General features: G+C 41.1%; 3 protein-coding genes across 5 annotated transcripts in view; 2 read left to right on the forward strand and 1 right to left on the reverse strand.

Annotated features, from left to right (window-relative positions):
- The window catches only part of Tom1l1 (target of myb1 like 1 membrane trafficking protein), a 41,785-nt gene extending 40,078 nt beyond the window's left edge, over positions 1–1,707 (forward strand). The window contains exons 15-16 of one of the 3 annotated variants that reach the window (XM_041664319.1): positions 983–1,047; positions 1,580–1,707. In XM_041664319.1, coding sequence (XP_041520253.1) covers positions 983–1,046 — 64 coding nt within the window. In that variant the 3' untranslated portion in view covers position 1,047; positions 1,580–1,707. Of the gene's footprint in view, positions 1–982; positions 1,049–1,532 lie in introns of those variants that run through there. The other 2 variants (XM_041664320.1, XR_005975627.1) reach the window with 2 other exon arrangements.
- Positions 565–8,383, reverse strand: LOC121456285 (cytochrome c oxidase assembly protein COX11, mitochondrial). Its single transcript, XM_041664322.1, has 4 exons — positions 7,944–8,383; positions 5,864–6,019; positions 4,190–4,315; positions 565–3,540 (listed from the first exon to the last, which is right to left on the reverse strand). Exons 1-4 carry the CDS (start codon positions 8,304–8,306, stop codon positions 3,358–3,360), a joined length of 828 nt encoding a protein of 275 aa, XP_041520256.1. The 5' UTR covers positions 8,307–8,383; the 3' UTR covers positions 565–3,357.
- A 53-nt stretch (positions 8,384–8,436) lies between these two features.
- Stxbp4 (syntaxin binding protein 4) overlaps positions 8,437–23,659 on the forward strand; it is a 161,446-nt gene continuing 146,223 nt past the window's right edge. Inside the window, exon 1 of the mRNA XM_041663812.1 lies at positions 8,437–8,464. The gene's annotated coding sequence lies outside the window, so the exon portion shown is untranslated. The remainder of the gene's footprint in view (positions 8,465–23,659) is intronic.

The raw sequence follows: 23,659 nt of genomic DNA on the forward strand, positions 1-23,659 counted from the left end.
GCCACATTTCAATGTTAAAAATTAAGAGTGAAAATACATACAAATATCTTACAAGATAAATGTAAAGAGATGGGCATGGCTTGGGAACTAGAGGATTATTGAGGGAGGTTCTAGGAGCTATGTGATGAGAGACTGCACTGGCATGAAATGTGGAGGGTTAGGACCTAAAGAAGTTGAAGATTTGGAAAAGAAAGCATTTGCTGAAGAGGTGTCTGAGAAGACAGGCTGACAGGATCGTGGAAGTAATGGGCAATGCACATGAAAATAAACTGGAGGGATTGAGAAAGGACATATTAAGCTCCCATATAAAGATGGGAAACAATACATAAGGTTTCTTCCTGAGAGATAATGAGATCAGTGGCTTAAAGAGGTAAAAGGTAAAATTACTTTATGGAAAGTAAGACGAAAAGTTTTAGAAACATGGCAAAATTGATGAAGCTGATCACTTTGGTTTGTTTTAGTGTTATTTGGGGAGATTTCTCCCAGCTGTGTTTTGCGATATTCTATATATGAATGCCACCTTTGGGTACAGATAATTTTTGAGCTATAAAATTACATATAAACTTAGGGAAATTATTAAAAATTATAATTTATTAATGGTACAGAAATAACCGACACAAGTTAAAGGTTTCTCCCAAGTCTAGACTATAATACAATGTTAAATAAAGCAGACTATTAATATTTTTAAATTATTTTAAAACTAGATTTGTTTTAAAGTAAAAAAAAAAAATCAAACTGCCCAAATACGAACGAGTTTTCCTTTAAATCAAAAGTAAGAATAAATTGGCCTTGAATAGGCATGGGAAAGAACTCTAACATTAGAATGTTTTTATGTTAGAATGAGGTATAGGATAAAGATCTTTTTATTCACATATGATGCCTGACACCCCACCCCAAGAGCCTGTACTTTCAGTTTTGGTGGTGCTAATACAGTACTTTGTAACTGAAATGTAATTCTTCTACCTTGGTGGCTTTGTTTCAGAGCTGTTTATGAAGAAATTGATGCTTACCACCACAAAGAAGCTCAAAATCACAGTGACTGCTAAGGTAAACAAAAAAACCCACCAGCTTATGCAACATAGATTCCATATAATTCAGTGGAATTAGCATATTGGTATTAAACTCTATAAGCACCATTCGAGTCTGACACCCATTTCAGCACAGTACCAAGTTCCTCTGAATTATTTAACACTGACTAGTGCTCATTAATGACATATACTCTCCATTATCTTATCATCTAGAAATGAGGCATGGAAATACAGAAGCTTATTTGGGGTATATAAATATTAATGCTAACAACAAAAAAAAGATGATCAGTAAACTTTGTCATTTTAATACAACTCTATGGCATCAGTGTGCAGTCCATACCTGTTAGCTGGACCATCAGTAGTGCTCCTGCACCAGGTATCCTATTTACACACCACTGAATGCCTGGTCTCCACTGACCTGCTCACTGTTTACTCCCTTCATTATCTCCAACCATGGAAAAGTCCATTCCAACCTTTCCTCTGCTTAACTGTATGGCTTTCCAGTCTCTCAGGAAATTCAGAGAAGGGCCAATGTCTTCCCTTTATTTCGGGAGTATGCTCCGCTAATTAGCAGCACAAAGGACAAGCTTGATAAAGCAGTCCCTGCTCCACGAGGGCCTGAAAGACAAGTCCTGCCAAGAGGGAAATCCAGTGGACCACTTCTCAACAGAATAGTTAACATTTCCCAGCTAACGCTGCTACTCCTGACAATGGCTCAGGATTTCAGAAGCTGACTATAACAACTACAACTTCAGCAGAAGGAAAACTTTCTGGTACTAGGTCAACTGTTTAAGTTGAAGACTCTTCTGCTGCGCAGGCATTCCTACCAATAGAAATCACCACAGAACTATATAAGGGTACTTGAAGATCGTCCTACTACAAAATATTGTGAACAGATGGGGCAGGAAGTGAAGAAGAAAATGAGTGCCTTCATTTAACTGAATTTGAATGTAGAAGTCAGTTTGCATTTATATATAAATAACACTTTGGTTTAAACTTGATGATTTGTTTAATTATATTTCAAGTGCCTGAGCAGGTCACTGCATCAGGTGGCCTTTGTAATGTTAAACATTCTTGCCTTTTATTATAATTTACATTTTGAAACAAATACTGGAAAACAAAATTGTGCATCATTCACTTAAAATTAAATTACTATTAATTTGTCAGAGTTGTATTGTTTTTGTTTTGTTTTTTACCTCAAAGAGCATTTATGTCAATAAGTCTTCACAATTTCTTCCTTACTTCATCCATTAATGAATTTGGAATTATGACAATAAATGCCAGCACAGACTGGCAGGTGTAATTCTTCTGTAAGATCACTTTATCATCATATCCAAGTCATTGTCTATTCAATACTCTGAATAAATAAGCCCTCAATCTTAACAGGAAAAGCCACGCTTGAATGAAGATTACAAACTTGAAGTGAGCTGTCAGACCGAGTGATTCCTCTTCCTCTTCTTTAAGTTTTTAAAACTGTCAGTTCAGCCAAAGACAGCGCAGCAGGTAAGGCATTTGCTGCCTTGTCTGACAACCTTGAGAAAACTGTCTCCCACAGTGTGTCTGCTGACCAATACATGTGTCACTCACCTTCCCCACATACTCACAAAATAAATGAACAATTTTAAATTGTGTCACTTTATACTGCAGAGAAGTAGCAGCCACCTTGCTTGGTGATAAGGTCTATGAACTAAAACCACTTGAGCATATTTTCTTTTTCAGAGTTTTCAGATACATTGGTAAAAGTGTGAAGGTCCTAACACTACAGAATTAAGCTGAACCACTAAAGCAGTTATGTGTGCATGTGTGCCATAGCATGCATATAAAGGCGAGGAGATTCTCCTGGCTCCACCTCCCACCTCACTGTCAGGACTCTGGGATTACAGGTGTCAGCTACTCCACTCACTCATTTAAGGCTGGTTCCAGGAACCAGAACAAGTTGTCAAGGCCTATAAAGCAAACAATTTAACCCACTGATTCATCTCCCTGACCTTTTGTACAGTTTTCAACAGTCACCCGTGTGGTACATCCAACAGTCAATATTCTTCATGTCTCGATAAATACCATTCCTTTTCTATTACTGCACACAGAGCAATGCTCATTTCCTGCCCCTAAGTACCATCAGAGATAGCAGCATCTTTTTTATCACAGACTGAGTCTTGAACCCATTCTCTCAGTCTTAAATGAGATAAATGAAGTTGAGAAGAAAGAAATAGAATCATTTAAAATACAAGGTTTCAATATACATTAGTGTAGAATATTTCTCTTCTGAGAAAGCACAATACATGATTTTCCAAAAATCACAAATCTGAAGCAGGCCTTGGAATCTACTTCAATTATAGCCTGGAACTGGCAACTTGTGCCCTTCCTTTGCTTCAAAAAAGGTGTAAGAAAGAGTGATGAGATCGACATTCACCATTCTTGGATCTTCTGCAAATTCAGGGTCAATATAGAAAAACACTGGCATGTCTACTTCTTCTTGTGGGTTAAGCCTTTGCTCTTCAAAGCAGAAGCACTACAAATTACAGAAAGATATTTGGTTAATAAGGTTCCTCTGTATTACTTAAACACAGCAATATTCATTTCCTGCCCTTAAGCACCACCATAGGATAACAGCATCTTTTCTGCACAGACTGCGTTTAAGAAGCAATTTAATTCTAATCTTAGAATACAGTAGCCAGGTATAGTAGTACAGCCCTTTGATCCCACCATTTGGAAGGCAGAGGCAGGTGGGTTTCTGTGAGTTTGAGTCAGCCTGGTCTACAGAGCTCCAGGACAGTCAGGATACATAGACCCTGTCTCAAAACAAATAAACAAAAGGAACAAACATAAATTTGGTTTCCCCCTCCATCTAGATGGTGCAAGCATGAAGACACAAAAATGGCTTTATGTTTAGAAGAACTAAGTACTGATCTAGGCTTTTTTTTTTCCCCCTTTTTCTGCAGTCTCACACTGCAGGCCAGCTTGGCTTAGAATCCATTACATACCCACATCCAGGCTGGACTCTACTCATGACAATGCTCCCATCACAGTCTATTGAGTACTAGGATTATAGGCATGAGCCACAATATCCAGCCAGAAAGTGAACTTTTAGAAATTAAAAGCATTTAATTTATAATAAGCAGTTTCACATACTTTTATCGTAAAGTTTACATTCAGTTTACCTGTATTTTATTGAAATACTGTCCAGCTTCAAATGGTACAACATTATATGTAGAAATTCCAATTACTGGTTTGTCAGTAGGATTCTTAGCTTTATAAAATGCCAGTGCAGTCTCTCCTGGTACCACCTGTTTCAACAAACACACGTTATATTTGATGCTATTCTTTCCGCCCGCTAAATTAAGAATCATACGAATTTTTTAATCATTGGACCATACTCCTATCTCAATGTACTATTAACATTGCCACAAACCTTAGTTTCAGATTGCGTATTTGCTCATACCAATAAAAGAACAGTTATAAATGTCCCAGCTGTCTGTCTGAATCTTCTATAAATTACTTACAATGTGTCCAAGAAGTCAGGCAAACCACAGCTCAAGCCCAGCTACTTTATAACAGTTAAACCTGCATGTCATGATTGCCAAATTTTTTAAAGGGTGCCAATATTAAACTTAGCACAATTCTGAATAACTTACATTTATAACCAGTGTAAAAATGACTGAACATTATCTGTTAAACTAAAAGGAGTTAATACTTTGAGAAATAAAAGCAAAAAGGCTGTAAAAAAATTCCATAGGACATTCTATGATGTACCAATTTGCCATCATCCTAATTATTGCCATGTAATTTGAACCAGTATTCAAAATCATAACCTACAAACTCCTTAAAGAAAATTAAGTGATGTTCACTAAACTGGGGAAGCACTTTGTTTTATAAGGGTTTGTTAAAATAACATTTGAAATTAAGGCTTTTGAGAGTAATCTATAGTTAAAAAGCATTTACCTCAAATCCTTTCAGGATTATAATTATTAACAATTCAAAAGGATTTTGGATACAATGATGCTAGACTGTTGTTACGACTGAAATAATTACTTCACATCTTTAAAATGTTTTCTTAGTCTCTATGTTTAGCTCAATGGTAGAGTGCTTCCCCAGCACATGTAAGACCCTTGGTTCATACCTCAGTACTTTCTCTTCCTCTCAAAATTATATTTTTATTTTGATGGACAGAAATGCTTCTGATATGTCAGTTAATTACTTCTATGACTAATGATTCTCCACATATTTTCTATTATCACCTATATCATAGTAAAAGTCAGGAAGCTATATGATATATACTCAACATTAGGATTTAGTCAACTTTTAATCACATGATTATAAACACATGACATTGTTTCAATTGATTAAAAGTTAAAATATAGCCAGCACCATCTATACCTCTAATTCATTTAGATCTTAATGGCATGGTTGAATATTTTTAAGGGATATCAATATTAAACTAACATTAAATAGATTACAATAAGTTTACAACCAGAGTAAAACTGATGGAATAAAACCTTTATTTAAGCAAAGGTTAATGCACTGAGAAATCAAGAATAACAGCAAGCAAGGCTAAATTGAGGTAGGAGGGTCATGAGTCTGAGGCTGGCTTGGGGTATACGGTGGGACTATCACAGAAACCCCAAATGCCATAATTCCATTTAAATGTTGGGAATATGAAAAAGTAAATGTTTCAAAACACTAACATATTCCTTGAGTAATTCCACTCTGTAAATTAGATCCCATGAATATTATCAACTCTATCTACTCATGAGGTGTACTAGCATTCTGAGATGCTTAGATGGTGTAACACTTTAGCACAGATGGGTTAACAGATGCACCTACTCGTCACTCACATATATCTCTGTTTGCTGAGGTCTGAAGTTCCACTGGAGACTGGCATGCACGTCGGCATTGAAGGTGACCTTAATGATTCGATCCTTAACAGGCACCATGTTTTCAATCTGGTTGGATGAGTGCCCGGCCACTGCAGATCCTCCAAGTCCAGTAGTCTAGAACAAGACACTGGATACGTTAAGCAACAGTGTTTAGATCTCCATGTATCTCCTGGAAAAAAGTAAAATTTGAAAAACAACCAAATGCTCTACTTTGAGCCAAACTGTATACTACCCCTGATCTTTTCCTCTGTGTCAACGGTTTGTCTATATTTGGTAAAGTGAGTCCTATTTTTTTCTAGCAAGGAGTCACTTTTAAAAGCAGATTTTGAAGACAAGCTATTATTACTGAGTGGAAAGCAAGACTTTTGACATGTACCCTTTCATTAAACAGATCCCTTCACTGTTAGTCTAGTTTACATAAACTATTTTTCACTTACAAAAACCAGCTTACCCACACCCAGTCATTTCAGTTAAAACACAAAACTGTCCATGTTTCTGCACCAGTTTTCAGACCTGAAATCAGTTCAGAGTTTCATTTGTATATTCTGTTTTCCCAGGGAATCATAAATGTTTCCCCGTGTGGATGGAGCAATGATTATCTGACACTTACCTGTAATTCTCTGCAAACACAGAGATCTTTTATCCTTCATTGACAGTTAATGAGTACCTAACCTTTTTTAGGCTTTTTATTTTTGGTTTCCCAGTCAACTGCCATAAAGTACCAGGAATTTTTTTAAAAGTATTTTTTATGGTTTATTTAACTTTATTTTATGTGCACCGGTGTGAAGGTGTCAGATCCCCTGCAACTGGATCTTCAGACAGTTGTAAGCTGCCATGTGGGTGCTGGGAATTGAACCCGGGTCCTCTGGAAGAACAGTCAGTGCTCTTAACCACTGAGCCATCTCTCCAGCACTGACTGCTCTTCCAGAGGACCCGGGCTCATTACTATCATTTTATCAGATGTGGGGACAATGCTACTTCTAAGATATTCTTATGATAATCAAAATTCTGATTCCCAGATAATTTACCATGCCTATACTAGAAAAACAAAAGGTCAAATTTGAGGCTAATGGAAGACTCTAAAAAACTACCGTATTAATATTTTACTATCTTTCTTTTGCTTGTTACACAAGTTACTAAGCTTCAGCAATTTCTCTCAACATTGTCAAATTCCACTTTAAACCTAAGAGATGAACTGCAGGACAAGTATTTGACTTTATTTAACAAGTATATATATAATTTTGTTTAAAAGACTGAGTTTTAAGACAAACTATTTTTCCTAAAGAATTTAAGTCAGTTGAATAAAAAGAAATTTAAGTGTTCTCCTTCAATATCAATTCCTTATATATTCTTGGGACATATGTGATTAAAGTTTCTCAAGTTCAGTGCTTAAACTAAACTAGACAAACAGTCATTAAAATGACATCCTGGGCTCAAGCCCAGATCTACTACTAGCTGAGGCAATCATAGTATCGCTGGGTTTCATTTTAATTGGCTCATAAAAAGGGACCATTGCATTCCATGGCATCCTATACTTACTTTATTTCTTGTTCTAAAACTTGTTGATTTCACAGTAGCAGGGCATTCTCAAGGACATACTAGTGTTAAACATGGAACTTGATTTTAAGGCTATTTTTTTTAAGACCTAATGTTAACCTAGCCTAACCTGACGAAAGCATGTGAACAGACACTCAGGAGTGTTAACTACTTCATTTCTGTCGGTCTCAGTACTACTGGCATGTTGGAAAATCTTTTTTTTTGGGGGGGGGGGGGCGGAGTGTCCCGTGAACTTCCAGGTAGCTAACAGCCTGTCTAACCTCTCTACTCACTAAGTGCCAGGAGTACCCTGTCCCTGTGCTAAGGCTCATTCCTTCTGAGGCGTGGCACCAGCTCCGTCTCTCCCGGAACTGGCCTTCCCCGGTGCACGTCTGACCCGATCTGGAGCCGCATCAACGGGAGAACCGTGGCCTCCGCCTGCATTGGCCCAGCAGGGACGATGGCGCCGCAGGGCTCCATCCTGCACCTCGTCCCTCCCTACCTGGCAGTAGAGCCGATAGAGGGGCACGGCGGCATAGGAGGCCCCCAGCATGCCCACGGCGGCCGCGGCCACGTAGGTGAGCACCGTCTTGTTCCGCCGCCGCCACTCGTCCTCCTGCGCGCGCTGGTACGGGTTGCTGCTCCTCGGCCGCCGGGGCGGCTGCGCAGCGGGACCGCGTACCCCGCTCGGACGCTCCCATGTCCCGAGCCGCCTCAGGCCCCGCCCGGCACTTCCGAGCCCCTTCCAGCTGGGCCTAAGAACTGGCTCCGATCTCGCCACAGTCCAGCCCGCCCACCCGGGCTGGCTCCAGCACCGGCCGCACAGAGCCACCAACCTCCATCCCGGACACCAAAATCCTCCCATAACCTCCCCTGGAAAGCACGCCCGCCTGTCAGGGCCGCTGGCGAGAACTCGCGAGACCTCTCGAGTCTCGCGGTAGCCGGGTAGAGCCCCGCCGCTGCCTTGACGACCAGATTCCTCAGGTAGTAGCCGGGCTACGGAGGCCGGGTGGCCAGAAGAGGGTAAGTTCGCGTTTTCTTGCTAGGTGGCTGTGCCTTGCAGTTTGTTTCCCTCTAATACTTCTCTAGTTTACTTTGTGGAAAATGCATCTGGCCCTCTACATGCAAGTTCCTCACTGGGGTTTGTACTGTAACACTTACACCCATCTTCCCAAACTCCACCAGCCTTTGTCTCGACCCAGCGGCCCCCAGCGGCAGCTCTCGCGCGGGGCTCCCGCTTGGAGTTCACTAACCACCTCTGACCTGAGGTCAGGCAAACTTCCTTCTTTCAGGAACACTTATTGTGCAAACTGCATCCCTCTCCAATACTCTCGACTTCTGCGTCTTCTCAGCTCATTTGCAGACGCCTTCCACGGCGCTGATACTCCTTTGCTATTCACCCCATAAGAACATCAAGGCAGAGAACCGCTTGCAAACTGCGGTTCAGAACAGAAGGACCAAGATATGAGAGCCTTTTAAAGGGGGGACTGAAGGAATAAGAACGTGAATCGGGCAGGCCAAGACCCCCGGGAAATATGCAATAGCCGTCTTCAGTTCGCTAATAGGACAAACAAGGACCACTAGTAAATAGCAGCTAAGAGCAGATTCTGATGTTAAGCATTGATGAATTTACTGGGGCCTTGTCCTTACATCTCTTTTATTTTATTTTAACTTCTCCATAACCTGCTGACCTTATTTCGTGAGTAGAAATCACAGTGGTGCATGAGGATAAGCAAATGAAGTGATTTTTCCCACTGCTGCAGGCATAGGAAGATCTTTATAAAGTTAGGTCTAGTTTCTAATGGCAAGAGTGGGTCTGATTATCCCCCCCTTCGTGCGTTAGAAACCGGAAGGCCTAAAGAACTGTAGGTCAGTCAACATTTATCCCTCGCACTTCTTAGTTGACTGGGGCATCATCCAAATAAGTCAGGCACACACACACTTTTGTTATTGATTGCCCTGTCTACTGTAGGACTAGGAAAATAAACCTGTAAATAAGGGGATTTCAGCTAACAGGGTCGGTTATCAAAATAGCTGGGGGCATGATGTCTCTCTGTAAAAGGTAAAATAAGGTCATCCTAGAGGTGACATTTGAGCCTACTCCTGAACCGTGAAAAAGAGCTACCCACAAAACAGTCTTGGGTCACACACAAGTCTAGAGGCAGGGGTGGATTGGATAAGATACAAAACAACAGCACAACAACAACAACAAAAAAAAAACCAAAGTCAGTGTGAACCTTGCAGACTGAGCAAAGCTGACAGTGGAAGGAAATTGGTTCCCCGCGGGTACACAAAAACCTGATAAAGCTATTGAAACCACTTTAAGGGAAGCTTAGTGCTAGGAACAGTGGGGAAACGTGATCTGATTTTATTCACACTGAAGGAAGAAAAAGATGTTAGTCACATGAGAGAGTGCAAGGGGCAAGGGTGGAAGCAGACGTGAGGCAACTGTAGTAGCTGAGGAGATGGAGGCCTTGGATCAGTAACTGGTTAGTGGCCACAGAGCTGCGAAATTGTAGTGTCGATAAAATCTAACTCGTTGTCTACTGCAGCACTCTGGTACATGGCCACACAAGTGACACCTCTCTTACTCTAGAAGTTTGCTTTCATTTCCTTGTGGCAGTGTTTGATCATCCTTTCCCTCTGTATGCACCGTGAAGCTTACACCAGACTGTCAGATTTTTAGGAGAAGACCTCTTAATTGTCTACAGTGTAGACTCCATACTAGGAGCCTGGAGATACGGCTTGGAGGTTAAAAGCTTTTACTGTTTTGCAGAGGACCTGGGTTCAGTTCCCAGGATTCACCGGGGGACTCAGAGCTTTGGCCCCAGTTCCAGTATTTCTAGCCCTTCAGGCACTTCACATACATGGTGCACACAGACACAGACACACACACACACACACACACACACACACACACACACAGACAATATGCTTGTAATTTCTTTTAAAAAATCCTATGCTAACTTTAATGTGCTTGAAGCTAACAGTGTATTTCCTTCAGCTTTCCCCTCCTCCCTTCCCCCCACCCTGTCTCCAGGTATTTTTCCATCCAGATTATTCAAAGCAGCTGTATAAATATGCCATTAATAGAGTTGTAATCATGAATGTTTTTATTTATTAACTGAACGTGACTATCTGAGGTACAGCCATTATGATTGCAGTAAAGTGATGTAAGTCTTTCTAGATTTCTCTTTTAATAAAATAGACATCAATCCAATCCCAATACGATAATGGAAAATGACAGTTCATGTTTATAAAAATGTTTCTGGATGATAATTAAAACTTTTCAATCTCCAATTCTACTTTGAAATAATTTTAAAAGTTACATAATCTTTGCAGACGTAATAAATTTCCCACTTTTCCTTTACCTAGTTTCCCTAGCCTTAAAGATCTCTGTACCATCTGAGAAGAGAGCAGGCATATGATATTCTGGAACTGTAAACTTAATACTTACAGAAGTATTGATTACAAGGACACAGCACAGCCATCCTAAGCGGGGATTTAGCATCAATTCAATATTACTGTGCTATCACCTTGGGCCACCATAACAAAACACTGCAGACTAGGTTACTCAACAATGTATTATGTTTCTGGAGACTGGGAAACCAAGAGCAAGGTACTGGCTAATGCATTTCTCATGAGGGTCCCCCCTCGCCTGTAGTACACTTGTGGACTGGCATGCCTGGGAGAAGGCAGCAAGCTTTGTGATGTCTTTTTTTGAGGGAGTGTTGGGGGATTTGAGACTTGATTTCTCTGTTGCTTTTGAGCCTGTCCTGGAACTCACTCTAGACCAGGCTATCCTTGAATTCTCAGACATTTCCTGACTCTTCCTCCCGAGTGCTGGGATTAAAGGTATATGCCACCGCCACCCGGCTGTGATGTCTTTCTTATAGATACACTAACTGCATCTGATCGATCACTTGTTCTCCATTATAATCTCATTTAACCTTAGTAATAGCGTAGTCTGGATAGAGCTGCACTGGGGCTAGGGCTTCAACATGATTTTAAGGAACATGTACCTTCATAACTTCATACCATGGTATTTGTGGATTCAGCTTAAGTTAGTACCACTTATGGTAGTTTGGATTTAATTGGCTCCGATAAGATCATAGGGAAGGGCAGTGTGGCCTTGTTGGAGGAAGTGTGTTACTGGGGTGTAGGCTTTGAGGTCTCTTATGCTCAAATTACGCCTAGTTTAGCTCACTTCCTGCTGCCTATGGGATCAGTATGTGGCTCCTTTTCCAGCACCATATCTGCCTGCATGTTGCCATGCCCCACCATGAAGATAATGGACTAAACCTCTGAAACTGTAAGCCACCCAATGAATTGGTTTTCTTTATGAGACTTGTCGTCATGGTGTCTCTTTACAGCAATAGAAACTCTAAGACACCACTTGTCCCAGTTATTTCCAGCTTTTGTCTACAGTCCAATCCAGGATGGTCCCTTGTTTTTAGCTGTCCTGCCTCCTTAGTTTTCACCAGTCTGAAATAGCTCTTTAGCCTTTCCACACGGCCTTGATTTTTTTTAAATAGTAGCAGCTAGTTAATAGCTATAGTGTCCTCAGTATGTGTCTGATTTTTGTGTGCGGTGCTTTCTCATGGTTTATGAGCCTCTGATAGAAACCACAGAAGTGAGGTGCTTGTCTCATTGAATTTCTTTAGGGATCACATAAATTCAACTTGATTCATGACTGTGAGGTGTTTACCTCTTTACTAAATGTAATGTCTCAGTTATGGTTTCTAGTTCTGTGATCAAATGTCGTGACCAAAAAGGCAAGTTGGGGAGGAAAGGGTTTATTTGACCTATACTTCAACATTGCTATTCATCATTGAAGAAAGTCAGAACAAGAACTCAAACAGCGCAGAATCTCAGAGGCAGGAGCTGATTTAAGGACATGGAGGGATGCTGCTTACTGGCTTGCTTCCAGACTTGCTCAGCCTGCTTTCATAAAGCACCCAGGATCACCAGCCCAGGAATGGCACCACCCACAATGACTGGCCCTTCCACATTGATCCTAATTGAGAAAATTTCTTACAGCTGGATTTCATAGAGGCCTTTCCTCAACTGAGGCACCTTCCTCTCTGATAACTACCTTGTATCAAGTTGACAGTCAAAACCTGCCAGTATATGTATTTTCAAGGATTTGTTTGTTTACATTTTTGTTTTGAGACAGTCTCCCAGAGAATCCCAGGCTGGCCTCAAACTAACAGTCCTTCTATGTCAGTCATCAGCACTGCAATTAGGGATGCACACCACCATACCCAGCCAAGTTTCTTTATTGCAAGGGTCATAAAATCATTTTATACTCATTAAGATGCAATTAATGTATTTTGTGGGGAAAAGCTATTGGGAGTATCTGCAAGGCAGAGTGTTAGCTCCTTTGCATATTTTTGATTCTGTGTTTTTTTTTTTTTTTTTTTTTTCCCTTTTCAAGGTTGTTTTCTTTTTTTTTTTTTTTAAATAATTTTTTTATTAAGAAAAGAAGAAAAAAAAACATAAACAAAAAACAAGTTTCCACCTCCTCCCAGCCTCCCATTTCCCTCCCCCTCCTCCCACCCTTCTCCCCCTCCTCCCACCCTTCTACCCCTCCCCCCACTCCTCTCCCCCTCCCTCTCCAGTCCACAGAGCAGTCCAGGTTCCCTGCCCTGTGGTAAGTCCTAGGTCCTCCCCCCTCCGTCCATATCTAGGAAGGTGAACATCCAAACTGGCTAGGCTTCCACAAAGCCAGCACATTAAGTAGGATCAAAACCCCGTGCCATTGTCCTTGGCGTCTCATCAGCCCTCATTGTTCGCCATGTTCAGAGAGTCCGGTTTTATCCCATGCTTTTTCGGTCACAGTCCAGCTGGCCTTGGTGAGCTCCCAGTAGATCAGCTCCACTGTCTCAGTGGGTGGGTGCACGCCTCGTGGTCCCGACTTCTTTGCTCATGTTCTCCCTCCTTCTGCTCCTCATTGGGACCTTGGGAGCTCAGTCCAGTGCTCCAGTGTGGATCTCTCTCTCTGTCTCCATCCATCACCAGATGAAGGTTCTATGATGATATGCAAGATATTCGTCAGTATTGCTCTCGGATAGGGTCATTTCAGGTTCCCAATCCTCAGCTACCCAAGGAACTAACTGGGAACCTCATGTTGGGCACTTGGGAGCCCCTCTAGGGTCAAATCTCTTGCTCACCCTAAAGTGGTTCCCTTAACTAAGAATTGTGTTTCCGTGCTCCCCTATCCACCTTTCCTTTATCCCAATTCTCCTGATTCCCCAAATCCCCCCTCCTTCCCTTCTACCTTTTCTCTCCCCATCTCCCCTTACCCCCATCCCACCCCACCCCCAAGATCCTAATTTTCTCCCCGGCAATTGGGTCTACTTCCCTTAGCCAAGAGGATAACTATATGTTTTTCCTTGGGTTCACCTTCTTACTTAGCTTCTTTAGGTTCACCTATTGTAGACTCCGTGGCGCTAATTTATGGCTAGAAACCAATTATGAGCGAGTACATCCCATGTTCATCTTTTTGGGTCTGGGACACCTCACTCAGGATAGTGTTTTCTATTTCCATCCATTTGCCTGCAAAATTCGAGAAGTCATTGTTTTTTACCGCAGCGTAGTACTCTAGCGTGTATATATTCCATACTTTCTTCATCCATTCTTCCATTGAAGGGCATCTAGGTTGTTTCCAGGTTCTGGCTATTACAAATAATACAGCTATGAACATAGTTGAACAAATGCTTTTGTCATATGATAGAGCATCTCTTGGGTATATTCCCAGGAGTGGTATTGCTGGGTCCAGGGGTAAGTTGATCCCGAATTTCCTGAGAAACCGAAACACTGACTTCCACAGTGGTTGCACAAGATGGCATTCCCACCAGCAATGGATGAGGGTACCCGTTCCTCCACAGCCTCTCCAGCAAAGGTTATCCTTGGTGTTTTTGACTTTAGCCATTCTGACAGGTGTAAGATGATATCTCAAAGTTGTTTTGATTTGCATTTCCCTGATTGCTAAGGAAGTTGAGCACGACTTTAAGTGTCTTTTGGCCATTTGAACTTCCTCTGCTGAGAATTCTCTGTTCAGTTCAGTGCCCCATTTTTTAATTGGGTTAATTAGCATTTTAAAGTCTAGTTTCTTGAGTTCTCTATATATTTTGGAGATCAGACCTTTGTCTGTTGTGGGGTTGGTGAAGATCTTCTCCCAATCAGTAGGTTGCCTTTGTGTCTTATTGACTATGTCCTTTGCTTTACAGAAGCTTCTCAGTTTAAGTAGGTCCCATTTATTCAATGTTGCCCTTAATGTCTGTGCTTCTGGGGTTATACATAGGAAGCGATCTCCTGTGCCCAGCTCCTGTAGGGTACTTCCCACTTTCTCTTCTATCAGGTTCAGTGTGTTCGGGCTGATATTGAGGTCTTTAATCCATTTGGACTTGAGTTTTGTGCACGGTGATAGATAAGGGTCTATTTTCATTCTTCTACAAGATGACATCCAGTTGTGCCAGCACCATTTGTTGAAGATGCTTTCTTTCTTCCATTTTATACTTTTAGCTCCTTTATCGAAAATCAGGTGTTCATAGGTTTGTGGGATAAAATCCGGGTCTTCTATACGATTCCATTGGTCGACTTCTCTGTTTTTATGCCAGTACCACACTGTTTTCATTACTGTAGCTCTGTAATAGAGTTTGAAGTCAGGGATGGTAATGCCTCCAGAAGATCCTTTATTGTATAGGATTGTTTTGGCTATCCTGGGTTTTTTGTTTTTCCATATAAAGTTGATTATTGTCCTCTCCAGATCTGTGAAGAATTTTGATGGGATCTTGATGGGGATTGCATTGAATCTATAAATAGCCTTTGGTAGAATTGCCATTTTTACTATGTTGATCCTCCCAATCCAAGAGCAAGGGAGGTCCATCCATTTTTTGGTATCCTCTTCAGTTTCTTTCTTCAATGCCTTAAAGTTCTTGTCAAATAGATCTTTCACTTCCTTGGTTAGATGTACCCCAAGATATTTTATGCTGTTTGTGGCTATTGTGAATGGTGAAGCTTCTCTGATTTCCCTCTCTGCTTCCATATCCTTTGTGTATAAGAGGGCGACTGATTTTTTGGAGTTGATCTTGTATCCTGCCACATTACTAAAGCTGTTTATCAGCTGTAGGAGTTCTTTGGTGGAGTTTTTGGGGTCGCTTATGTACACTATCATATCATCTGCAAATAACGAAAGTTTAACTTCTTCCTTTCCAATTCGAATCCCCTTGATTCCATTATGTTGTCTTATTGCTATTGCTAGAACTTCAAGCACTATATTGAAGAGGTATGGGGAGAGTGGACAGCCTTGTCGTGTTCCTGAGTTAAGTGGGATGGCTTTGAGTTTCTCTCCGTTTAATTTGATGTTAGCTGTCGGCTTGCTGTATGTATGACCCTTGTATCCCTAATCTCTCCAAGACTTTTAACATAAATGGATGTTGAATTTTGTCAAATGCTTTTTCAGCATCTAATGAAATGATCATATGATTTTTTTCTTTCAGTTTATTTATATGCTGGATTACATTGATAGATTTTCGTATGTTGAACCAGCCCTGCATCTCAGGAATGAAGCCTACTTGATCATAATGGATAATTTTTCGGATGTGTTCTTGGATTCGATTTGCCAGTATTTTGTTGAGGATTTTTGCGTCGATATTCATGAGTGAGATTGGCCTGTAGTTCTCTTTCCTGGTTGAGTCTTTGAGTGGTTTTGGTATCAGAGTAATTGTGGCTTCATAAAAGGAGTTTGGTAATGACCCTTCTGTTTCTATCTTGTGGAATACATTAAGGAGTATAGGTATTAGGTCTTCTTGGAAGTTCTGGTAAAATTCCGCATTGAAACCATCTGGTCCTGGGCTTTTTTTGGTAGGGAGGTGTTTGATTCTGTGTTTTTATCAACACAGACCCATGAATTCTGTTCAAGTTAAGGGTGAATGGTACTGTTGGCATGCTCCTCTTCCATTCTTCCTGCCCTAACCTTGGTATTAGCCGTTACTGCAAGGGCCTGGCTTCCTATAGTGGAGAGTGATATTTAGAAATAAAACCAGGAACCGGAAGTAGTCATTATCCCTAGACCTTCTCAAACAGACCCAGACAATTTGGATGTATAGTTACAGTTGTGTATGTGTGCCCAACATGAGAAGTAAGTCTACTGTTATTTTTAATATATAGACTACCTGTTTGTTTCCCCCAGTATCTGAGCATGGATGGAATGTGAACTCCTCCGGGCTAGTCTAACCCTGTTCTGTAGCTAGAAGTACGGCCGCACATTTAAAGTGTAAAGCCTGTACCATAGCTGAGAACTTGGCCATAGACTTGTGAGCTTGCTTCTGCCTGGTATATGAACCCAAAGAATATGCTCCATTTTGGGCACCATCTAAACATTCAGGAGGACAAAAGAAAAGAGGGCAAAGCCAAAAGTAAAGTGATTATAGTTAGCGGCAGGCAGTTTTGAAGACCTGGAGGAAGGAAAGAAGGCCACAAAGGAGAAGCTTGATTCTTGAAATATAGTCCCTTCCCCTACCCTCTCCCAAGCCCAGCCCCCTTTGAGGCCAATCTTCCCATTCTGTAGATAAGGAAAAAAACAGACTGAAAGCATTGAAGTAACTTGCACAAGCAAAGTCAGCTGGGTAGTGTCAGCTGGAGCTTATGCTTAAAATGATTGTGACTCCTTGCTTCCTGGTATTTTTCTGTGCCCTGTATAGAAAGCAGTTTTGCAATGGACAATGGTAACAACAAATGAACCATTTCCGTTTCAATATCAGGACAAGTTTCTTCTGCCTCGATTAAAATCATTAATGTGCTAAGTTGTCTATTTAGAAGACAGCATATTTTAAAATGATTTCTGAACTAGAACAAACTGGAATTAAACATAAGATTGAAGTTAGAAAACAGTGTGGAGGCCTGAGGTCAAGGATCTTATAATACAAGACTGGCATATGCGGCTAGAGGAATACTGCAGTATTAGAAACTGCCGAAATGTATTTGTTTTTCTCTATAGCTTTGGATGAATGCTTAACCCCAGGCTATAATTTGGCGAGTCTGAGTGTGTTCATGATGTTGCATAAATCACAGTGGTAACTAATGCCGAGGAGTGCTCCACCATGGATGGAATGTGAACTCCTCCGGGCTAGTCTAACCCTGTTCTGCAGCTAGAAGTACGGCCGCACGTTTAAAATGTAAAGCCTGTACTGGCACTAAAGCCTTGGCACCTAATGTCCAATAGCATTCTTCAGCAGAAAATAATTAAACCTGGTAAACTCTTTCTAGTTAGCTAGGGTCGTGTCTAGTTTTCCACTGATAAGGTAAAATAAATTGCCCTATAAACCTTTTGCTGTCACATATTGTTGTCTAACCTGGTTGTTTGTTTTCTGTAAACTTAAAGATGATGAAGCTCTAGTTTTAAACTCAGAGATCCACCTGCCTCTGTCACACACCCCCTCCCAAACCCAGTGCTGGGATTTTAAATGTTTACCTTCATGCCTGGCTCATATTTTTCAGTATTTTAAAAGCATAATGTAATCGCAGCTTCAGCCTAAATATGTAGCCATTGATCTGTATTTCCCAGCAGTTTGTTTGCCTAATAAAATTCCTGGATTCATCCAGCAATGTGATACCTAGCAATTATTTTAATAGAATTAACAGCTGTTTATTTTGGAGTATTTATTACAATAATTGAGCTCACAGTATGAAGGAATACATATTTATATAAATAGTAAGAAAAATGAGTTGTAATTTAGTTGAAATCATGCTAGATAATCACTATATCCCCATTAGTGCACAGCGATGCCATCAAGTTGCCGCAGAATTTCTTAGTTTCCTTCTTTATTTCCTGACAGCTGCTTTTATGCCTTTTTGATAGACTGGTCCTTTTTAGTGGGTGTTAATGAGCTTGTCTAAGTAACAGATATGATGAATAGAAAATATTCATTTATGCACTGTACATGCTCCTCATTCAAGTAACATTTATTATAGTAAAGCCACCTCTGTGAATATATGGCTTGTCCGGTCTTACAGGACACTACTCTGAAATGTCCCTCTAATTTAAATAGTTCTTGAAAATTTGACTTGATTCTCTGCTTGTTTCTGTCTTGAATATGTTAATAGTTATTTAATGTGGAACCTTGTGTTTTCATTTTATATTAGGTCCTTGTTATAGCCAGTCCTGGTCAATTTAGAAATGAGTATACACACACACACACACACACACACACACACACACACACACACTACACACCTATCTTATCTCAAATGCACTGACTGACATTCTGTTTGAGCTAAAGAACAATCTACCTATTGGAATAAGCAACGTTAAAGGCAAAGGCCCAAAACCAAGTGGAAATGCTGAACCAGAGAGCCCAAGCTTAGATGGTTAAAGACAGAATAAAGGCAAAAGGAAAATCTCAGGCTCCAGTGAACAGTCAAGTTATTCCTTGAACTAAAATCAATCAAAAACCCAAGCTCCTTACCCTTGTGCACAAGGTTAGGTAGTGGAGACCCTGCCTACCTCTGTACTCTTGTCCTGCCTCCATTCACCGTGGTCCAGCTGCACTTCTTCATATTCTGTGGATACCCACTTGTGTGCTGCTGTTCAAGAACCATTTGTCTCATGTCTCTCCCTGGTCATGGCTCCCTTATTGACAGTCTTGGTCCCCTATTCTAAATTTGCCTTTTCTTGACATTACCTTCCAGTATCTGAAACATAACATATTTTATTTTAGCTGTTTATTGTTTTTCTCACACCACAGAGAGCAGAAATCTTGGTGCACTCAGCAAAGACAAGAATTTGGTACATACCTACATGGGATGAACGTAGTTATTGGCGGAGGAACACACATGAAAGCAAGCAGGAAGAAGTTGGGGCTGTTCCAGAAAACTGCTGTGCAGAGCTCATGTTTCACAAAGCCCAAAGTCCTTTTTTTGAAGCATTTTCCAGTATCTTCCACAAGGTTAGGCTATATGCTTTTGGCAGATTCTTACGTGTCCACCCCAGGAAAAATGAGCAGCAATTCCTGAGCTGCTTGCATTCTGAAAAGAAAAACGCACTAGTAAATATTGCCTTTGGATACTGAGTAAAGGAGACAGGGAAGTAACTCTTTCATTCATCTTTTCATCTTGGCCGCGTGCAAATTTCACATTACGTAAAGAGGATCAGATAAGGAAAGTGAAAGGAGGCATTCCTAATCACCCCCACCCTTTTTTCCTTTTTTTTTTTTTTAGACTTAGAGAAGAGACAAGTGAGGAACCGAGAGGGCAAAAACGAATACTCAAGAGGGAGAGTAGTTTTCCTGAACAAAGGCCGCCAAGCCAGTGTTCTTAACCCGTGATCTATACATAGTTGCTATGACTTTAAAGAATCTCTGTTGTGGTGTGGTATACAACAGGTTGCAACCTCTGTTTCTAAAGATGCTCTTTTTTTGGTTTTTCGAGACAGGGTTTCCCTGTATAACAGCACTGACTGTCCTGGAACTCATTCTGTAAACCAGGCTGGTCTCTAACTCACAGAGATAGCCTGCCTCTGCCTCCTGAGTGCTGAGATTAAAGGCATGCACCTCCTGGCTCATTTTGTTCTTAAGGAAGATCTGAACCTGCAGGTCTTACTTCACAACAGGGGATATTTCTTTTCTAATATGAGATCCAGTGTTGGGCATTTCTAAATCATCTGTAAAACTACATTGTCACGCCTCACCTCGTCCAGCAAGGATGACGCGCCACACACCGGAGCTCTTCTCACTGCAGTTTATTCCAGGACTTTATTCACTTTCTCTCTCTCCCTTCCCCTCTCTTACCGGGCAAACCTCTCCCAGCCCTTAAGTAGGCATGGGCTGCCAATCCCGGATTGCCAGGTGGGCACTGCCCATAGGCCCACGCATATGCAGGCAGCTGATGATCATTGCGTGATCATAGCATAGGTCAGGCCTTAGCCATCATCTCAGGAGTTGATTATACATCTCCATCAGGTGTGATTCCACGCCGCTCGCTACACTACATATTCACATATTTTTTACTGGGTAGGCAGCATCACTGTGCCCTCACTCCCTTTTGAAGTAACTCCGGAGTGAGTGGCTAGACTAGCATGCTTTTCCCACTCGGGTTCCACACAGATGACCTGATCACAGGCTGCTCCTTGCCTGCAATCATCTTAAGAGACATGGATATCAGAAACATGATCCGTGTCCTCCCTCCAAAAGCACAGGAGTCCTTGTAGTGTCAAGTTAGAACATGCATGTGCTTGCTGTTCCACGTGTAAGTTAGTGGCTTCTCAAGTGCCTGGGCTAGCTGGGCAGCAGAAGTGGAGCTCAGACCTGAGACAGCAAGCACTCTTTCAGTTACGGCACACTTCTGTATCGTCCTAGCCAGGGTTACTGTTCCTGTGAGGAAATACCGTGACCAAAGCAAGTTAAGGAAGAAAGAGATTATTGGGCTTTCAGTTCTGTATCACTTTGATCACTGGAGGACAGGAACTCAAACAGGGCAGGAACCTAGAGGCAGGAACTGATGCAGAGGCCATGGAGGAGAGCTGCTTACTGACTTGTTCCTCGTGGCTTGCTCAGGCTTCTTTCTTATAGAACCCAGGACCACCAGGGCAGGGATGGCACCACTTTCAATGGACTGGGTCCTCCTCCATCAATCACTAATTAAGAAAATGCCTTACAGGCTTACCTACAGCTCAATCTTATGGAGGCATTTTCCCAATTGAGGTTCCCTTCTCTGATAACTCTAGCTTGTAACCGGTTAACAAAAATATCTGCACACAGGCCAAGAAGTGCCATCTAGGTGAACTACTCATGATGGCATTCATGAGCAGATATTCTATATGTTTGCTAAGTCAGCTCTTACTATCCATAAAGTGTTGCAATACCCATCTTTAGAAGCTCTCCTATGGCTCCATACCCGTGCACATATGGGCAAAACTAATTGGATCCAACGGGTTACTTTTTAGAAAAGAGAAAATAGGAAGACATGAGATTGTAAAATGGGTGTGGGAGGAATTGGAGAAAGAAATGGGTTGAATATGATCAAAACACATTATGTACATGTATGATATTCTCAAAGAATAAGTACAAATACTCTTAAAAAGATATCTTGATGGCGCACGCCTTTAATCCCAGCACTCGGGAGGCAGAGGCAGGTGGATCTCTGTGAGTTCGAGACCAGCCTGGTCTACAGAGCTAGTTCCAGGACAGGCTCCAAAGCCACAGAGAAACCCTGTCTCGAAAAACCAAAAAAAAAAAAAAAAAAAAAAAAAAGATATCTTGACTTTAATAAAAACCCTGGGTTTGTGTTTACCTCCTTTATGGCTCCCCAAAAGCCTGTCCTTAAAATGTTTTGTGTTCCTCTCTCATTTCTTTCTAACCTCCTCTTTTTCCTTTTTTCTGTTTTGGTTTTTTTTCTTTTTCTTTTTTGTTTCTTTCTTGAGACAGGGAGAGCCCTGTCTCAAGACTCATGAGACTCATGAGCCTCCTCTTTCCCCAACCTCCCTGTGCTGGTATCACAGGGATGTAGCCGTGCCCACTGATACTCCCTTCTATTGTACACAATCACTTATGGGTTAAATTTTTATTTCAAAGAGTGTTTTGTAAACCTCCTTTCTTTAGATAAATATGACTAATTAGCTATATCTTTGGTGAGCAAATCATGTTGTATCCTATATTTCCTTACTGCTCTACCCAGAAACTAGTTTCTTTATATAGCATGTGAATACCCCAGCCCCAGTAAAATTTCACTCTTATATCCTTGGAAAGAGGAGCAGTCCCCTCCTTTAGGAAGAGCCTCGTTGAGCACCTTTCTACTCCTCTACCAGTACAAGACAAGTCCTTCCACTCAGTGTGAACTAACAGTCCCCTCTGTTTTGATTGGAATAGTGAAACGCATCTTCAGAGACCTATTATATGGCCAGAAGTCTCAGAAAAGAAGCTTTCTTAGGGGGCTTATGAGTTACTATTATTATCATCATTATTAGATTTTGGAGTCTTGCTATTAAACCAACAAATCTCTTCTTGACTGGGTATCACACTTTGTCTTTCCTTTTCCTTCTAGTGATCTTTTTATTGAGGGCAAATGGTTACAAAGACATTGGGGTTTCTTGACCTCACAGTTTGTAAAATGCTTTGAAATGAATATAGCAGCATGCTGTCAAGGAAGGGTAGGGTATTAGACTGTGCTTGTAAAAGCTCTTATGAGTATTCGAGATATATTATTTTAATATTTGAAATGACAACAGAAAGAAGTCCAGTGGTTTATGATAAGGAGAATCTGTGTGCATGTGTGTGCTGAGGTGTTAGGATGCACTTGTATATAAATCATCGTGTTGCAGATGGGCAGTTTACAATAAAAGGGTGTGTGTATGTACATGCACGCATGCACATGTATACACTTGTGTTGCTGTGTGTTGGCTTGCTAGTAACTTTTTTCATTTAAGACATCTAATTGTTTACAGAGCTTGGAGTCTGAGAGAAATTATTTCCTAGAAGATACTACAGTTAAATCTTTTCATCATTTACAAAGTAGTTGGTGTGTGAGTGCCAGTGTATGTATTCAGTGTACATGTGTGAGCGAGCATACTTAAGTGTGTGTATGGGCATGTTGCAGGGCTGGGAGTTGCAATCAGGTGTCCTCTGTCACTCTCCACCTTATTTTTGAGGCATCTCTTACTAACAGTGGAAGTCATAAGTTTGCTATACTTGCTGGCCAGCAAGCCTCAGTGGCCCTCCCTTCTCAAGTCCCCAGCATGGGGAGTCCAAGGGTACTCAGCCTTATACAGGGGTGCTGGGGATAGAACTCAGGTCCTTATGTGTTTTTGGTTGTTTTTCCTCTTGGGGTATCAGCTTCCCAAATAATTACATACAAGACTTGTTATTTCTTATGAATGCCTGGCCTTAGCTTGGCTTGTTTCTTACTAGCTTTTCTTAACTTAAATTATCCTACCTTTTGCCTCTCAGATTTTACCTTTCTCCATTTCTGCATATCTTCCTGTCTTTTTACTTCATAACTGGTTCTATGGCTGGCCTCTATCATCCTCCTCTGCTTGTTCTCTTTCTCTTTGTTCTTCTTTTCCCAGATTTCACTTTATATTTATTGTCTCTGCCTACCAGCCCACCTATTCTTTCTTCTGCCTCACTATTGGCCATTCAGCTCTTTATTAGACCAATCAGGTGTTATAGACAGGCAAAGTAACACAGCTTCACAGAGTTAAACAAATGCAACATAAAAGAA

The sequence above is a fragment of the Microtus oregoni genome, unplaced genomic scaffold (genome assembly GCF_018167655.1).
Source record: "Microtus oregoni isolate MIOR12 unplaced genomic scaffold, Mior012 000015F_ref0000493, whole genome shotgun sequence".
NCBI lineage: Eukaryota > Metazoa > Chordata > Mammalia > Rodentia > Cricetidae > Microtus > Microtus oregoni.

Excerpts from the sequence above, each read along its gene's own strand:
- LOC121456285 (XM_041664322.1), bottom strand. The coding sequence starts at position 8,306 with ATGGGAGGATTTTGGTGTCCGGGATGGAGGTTGGTGGCTCTGTGCGGC. Across the intron at positions 6,020-7,943 it reads TCTATCGGCTCTACTGCCAG|ACTACTGGACTTGGAGGATC; the intron begins GTAGGGAGGGAC and ends GTCTTGTTCTAG. Across the intron at positions 4,316-5,863 it reads CTCAGCAAACAGAGATATAT|GTGGTACCAGGAGAGACTGC; the intron begins GTGAGTGACGAG and ends TTGTTGAAACAG.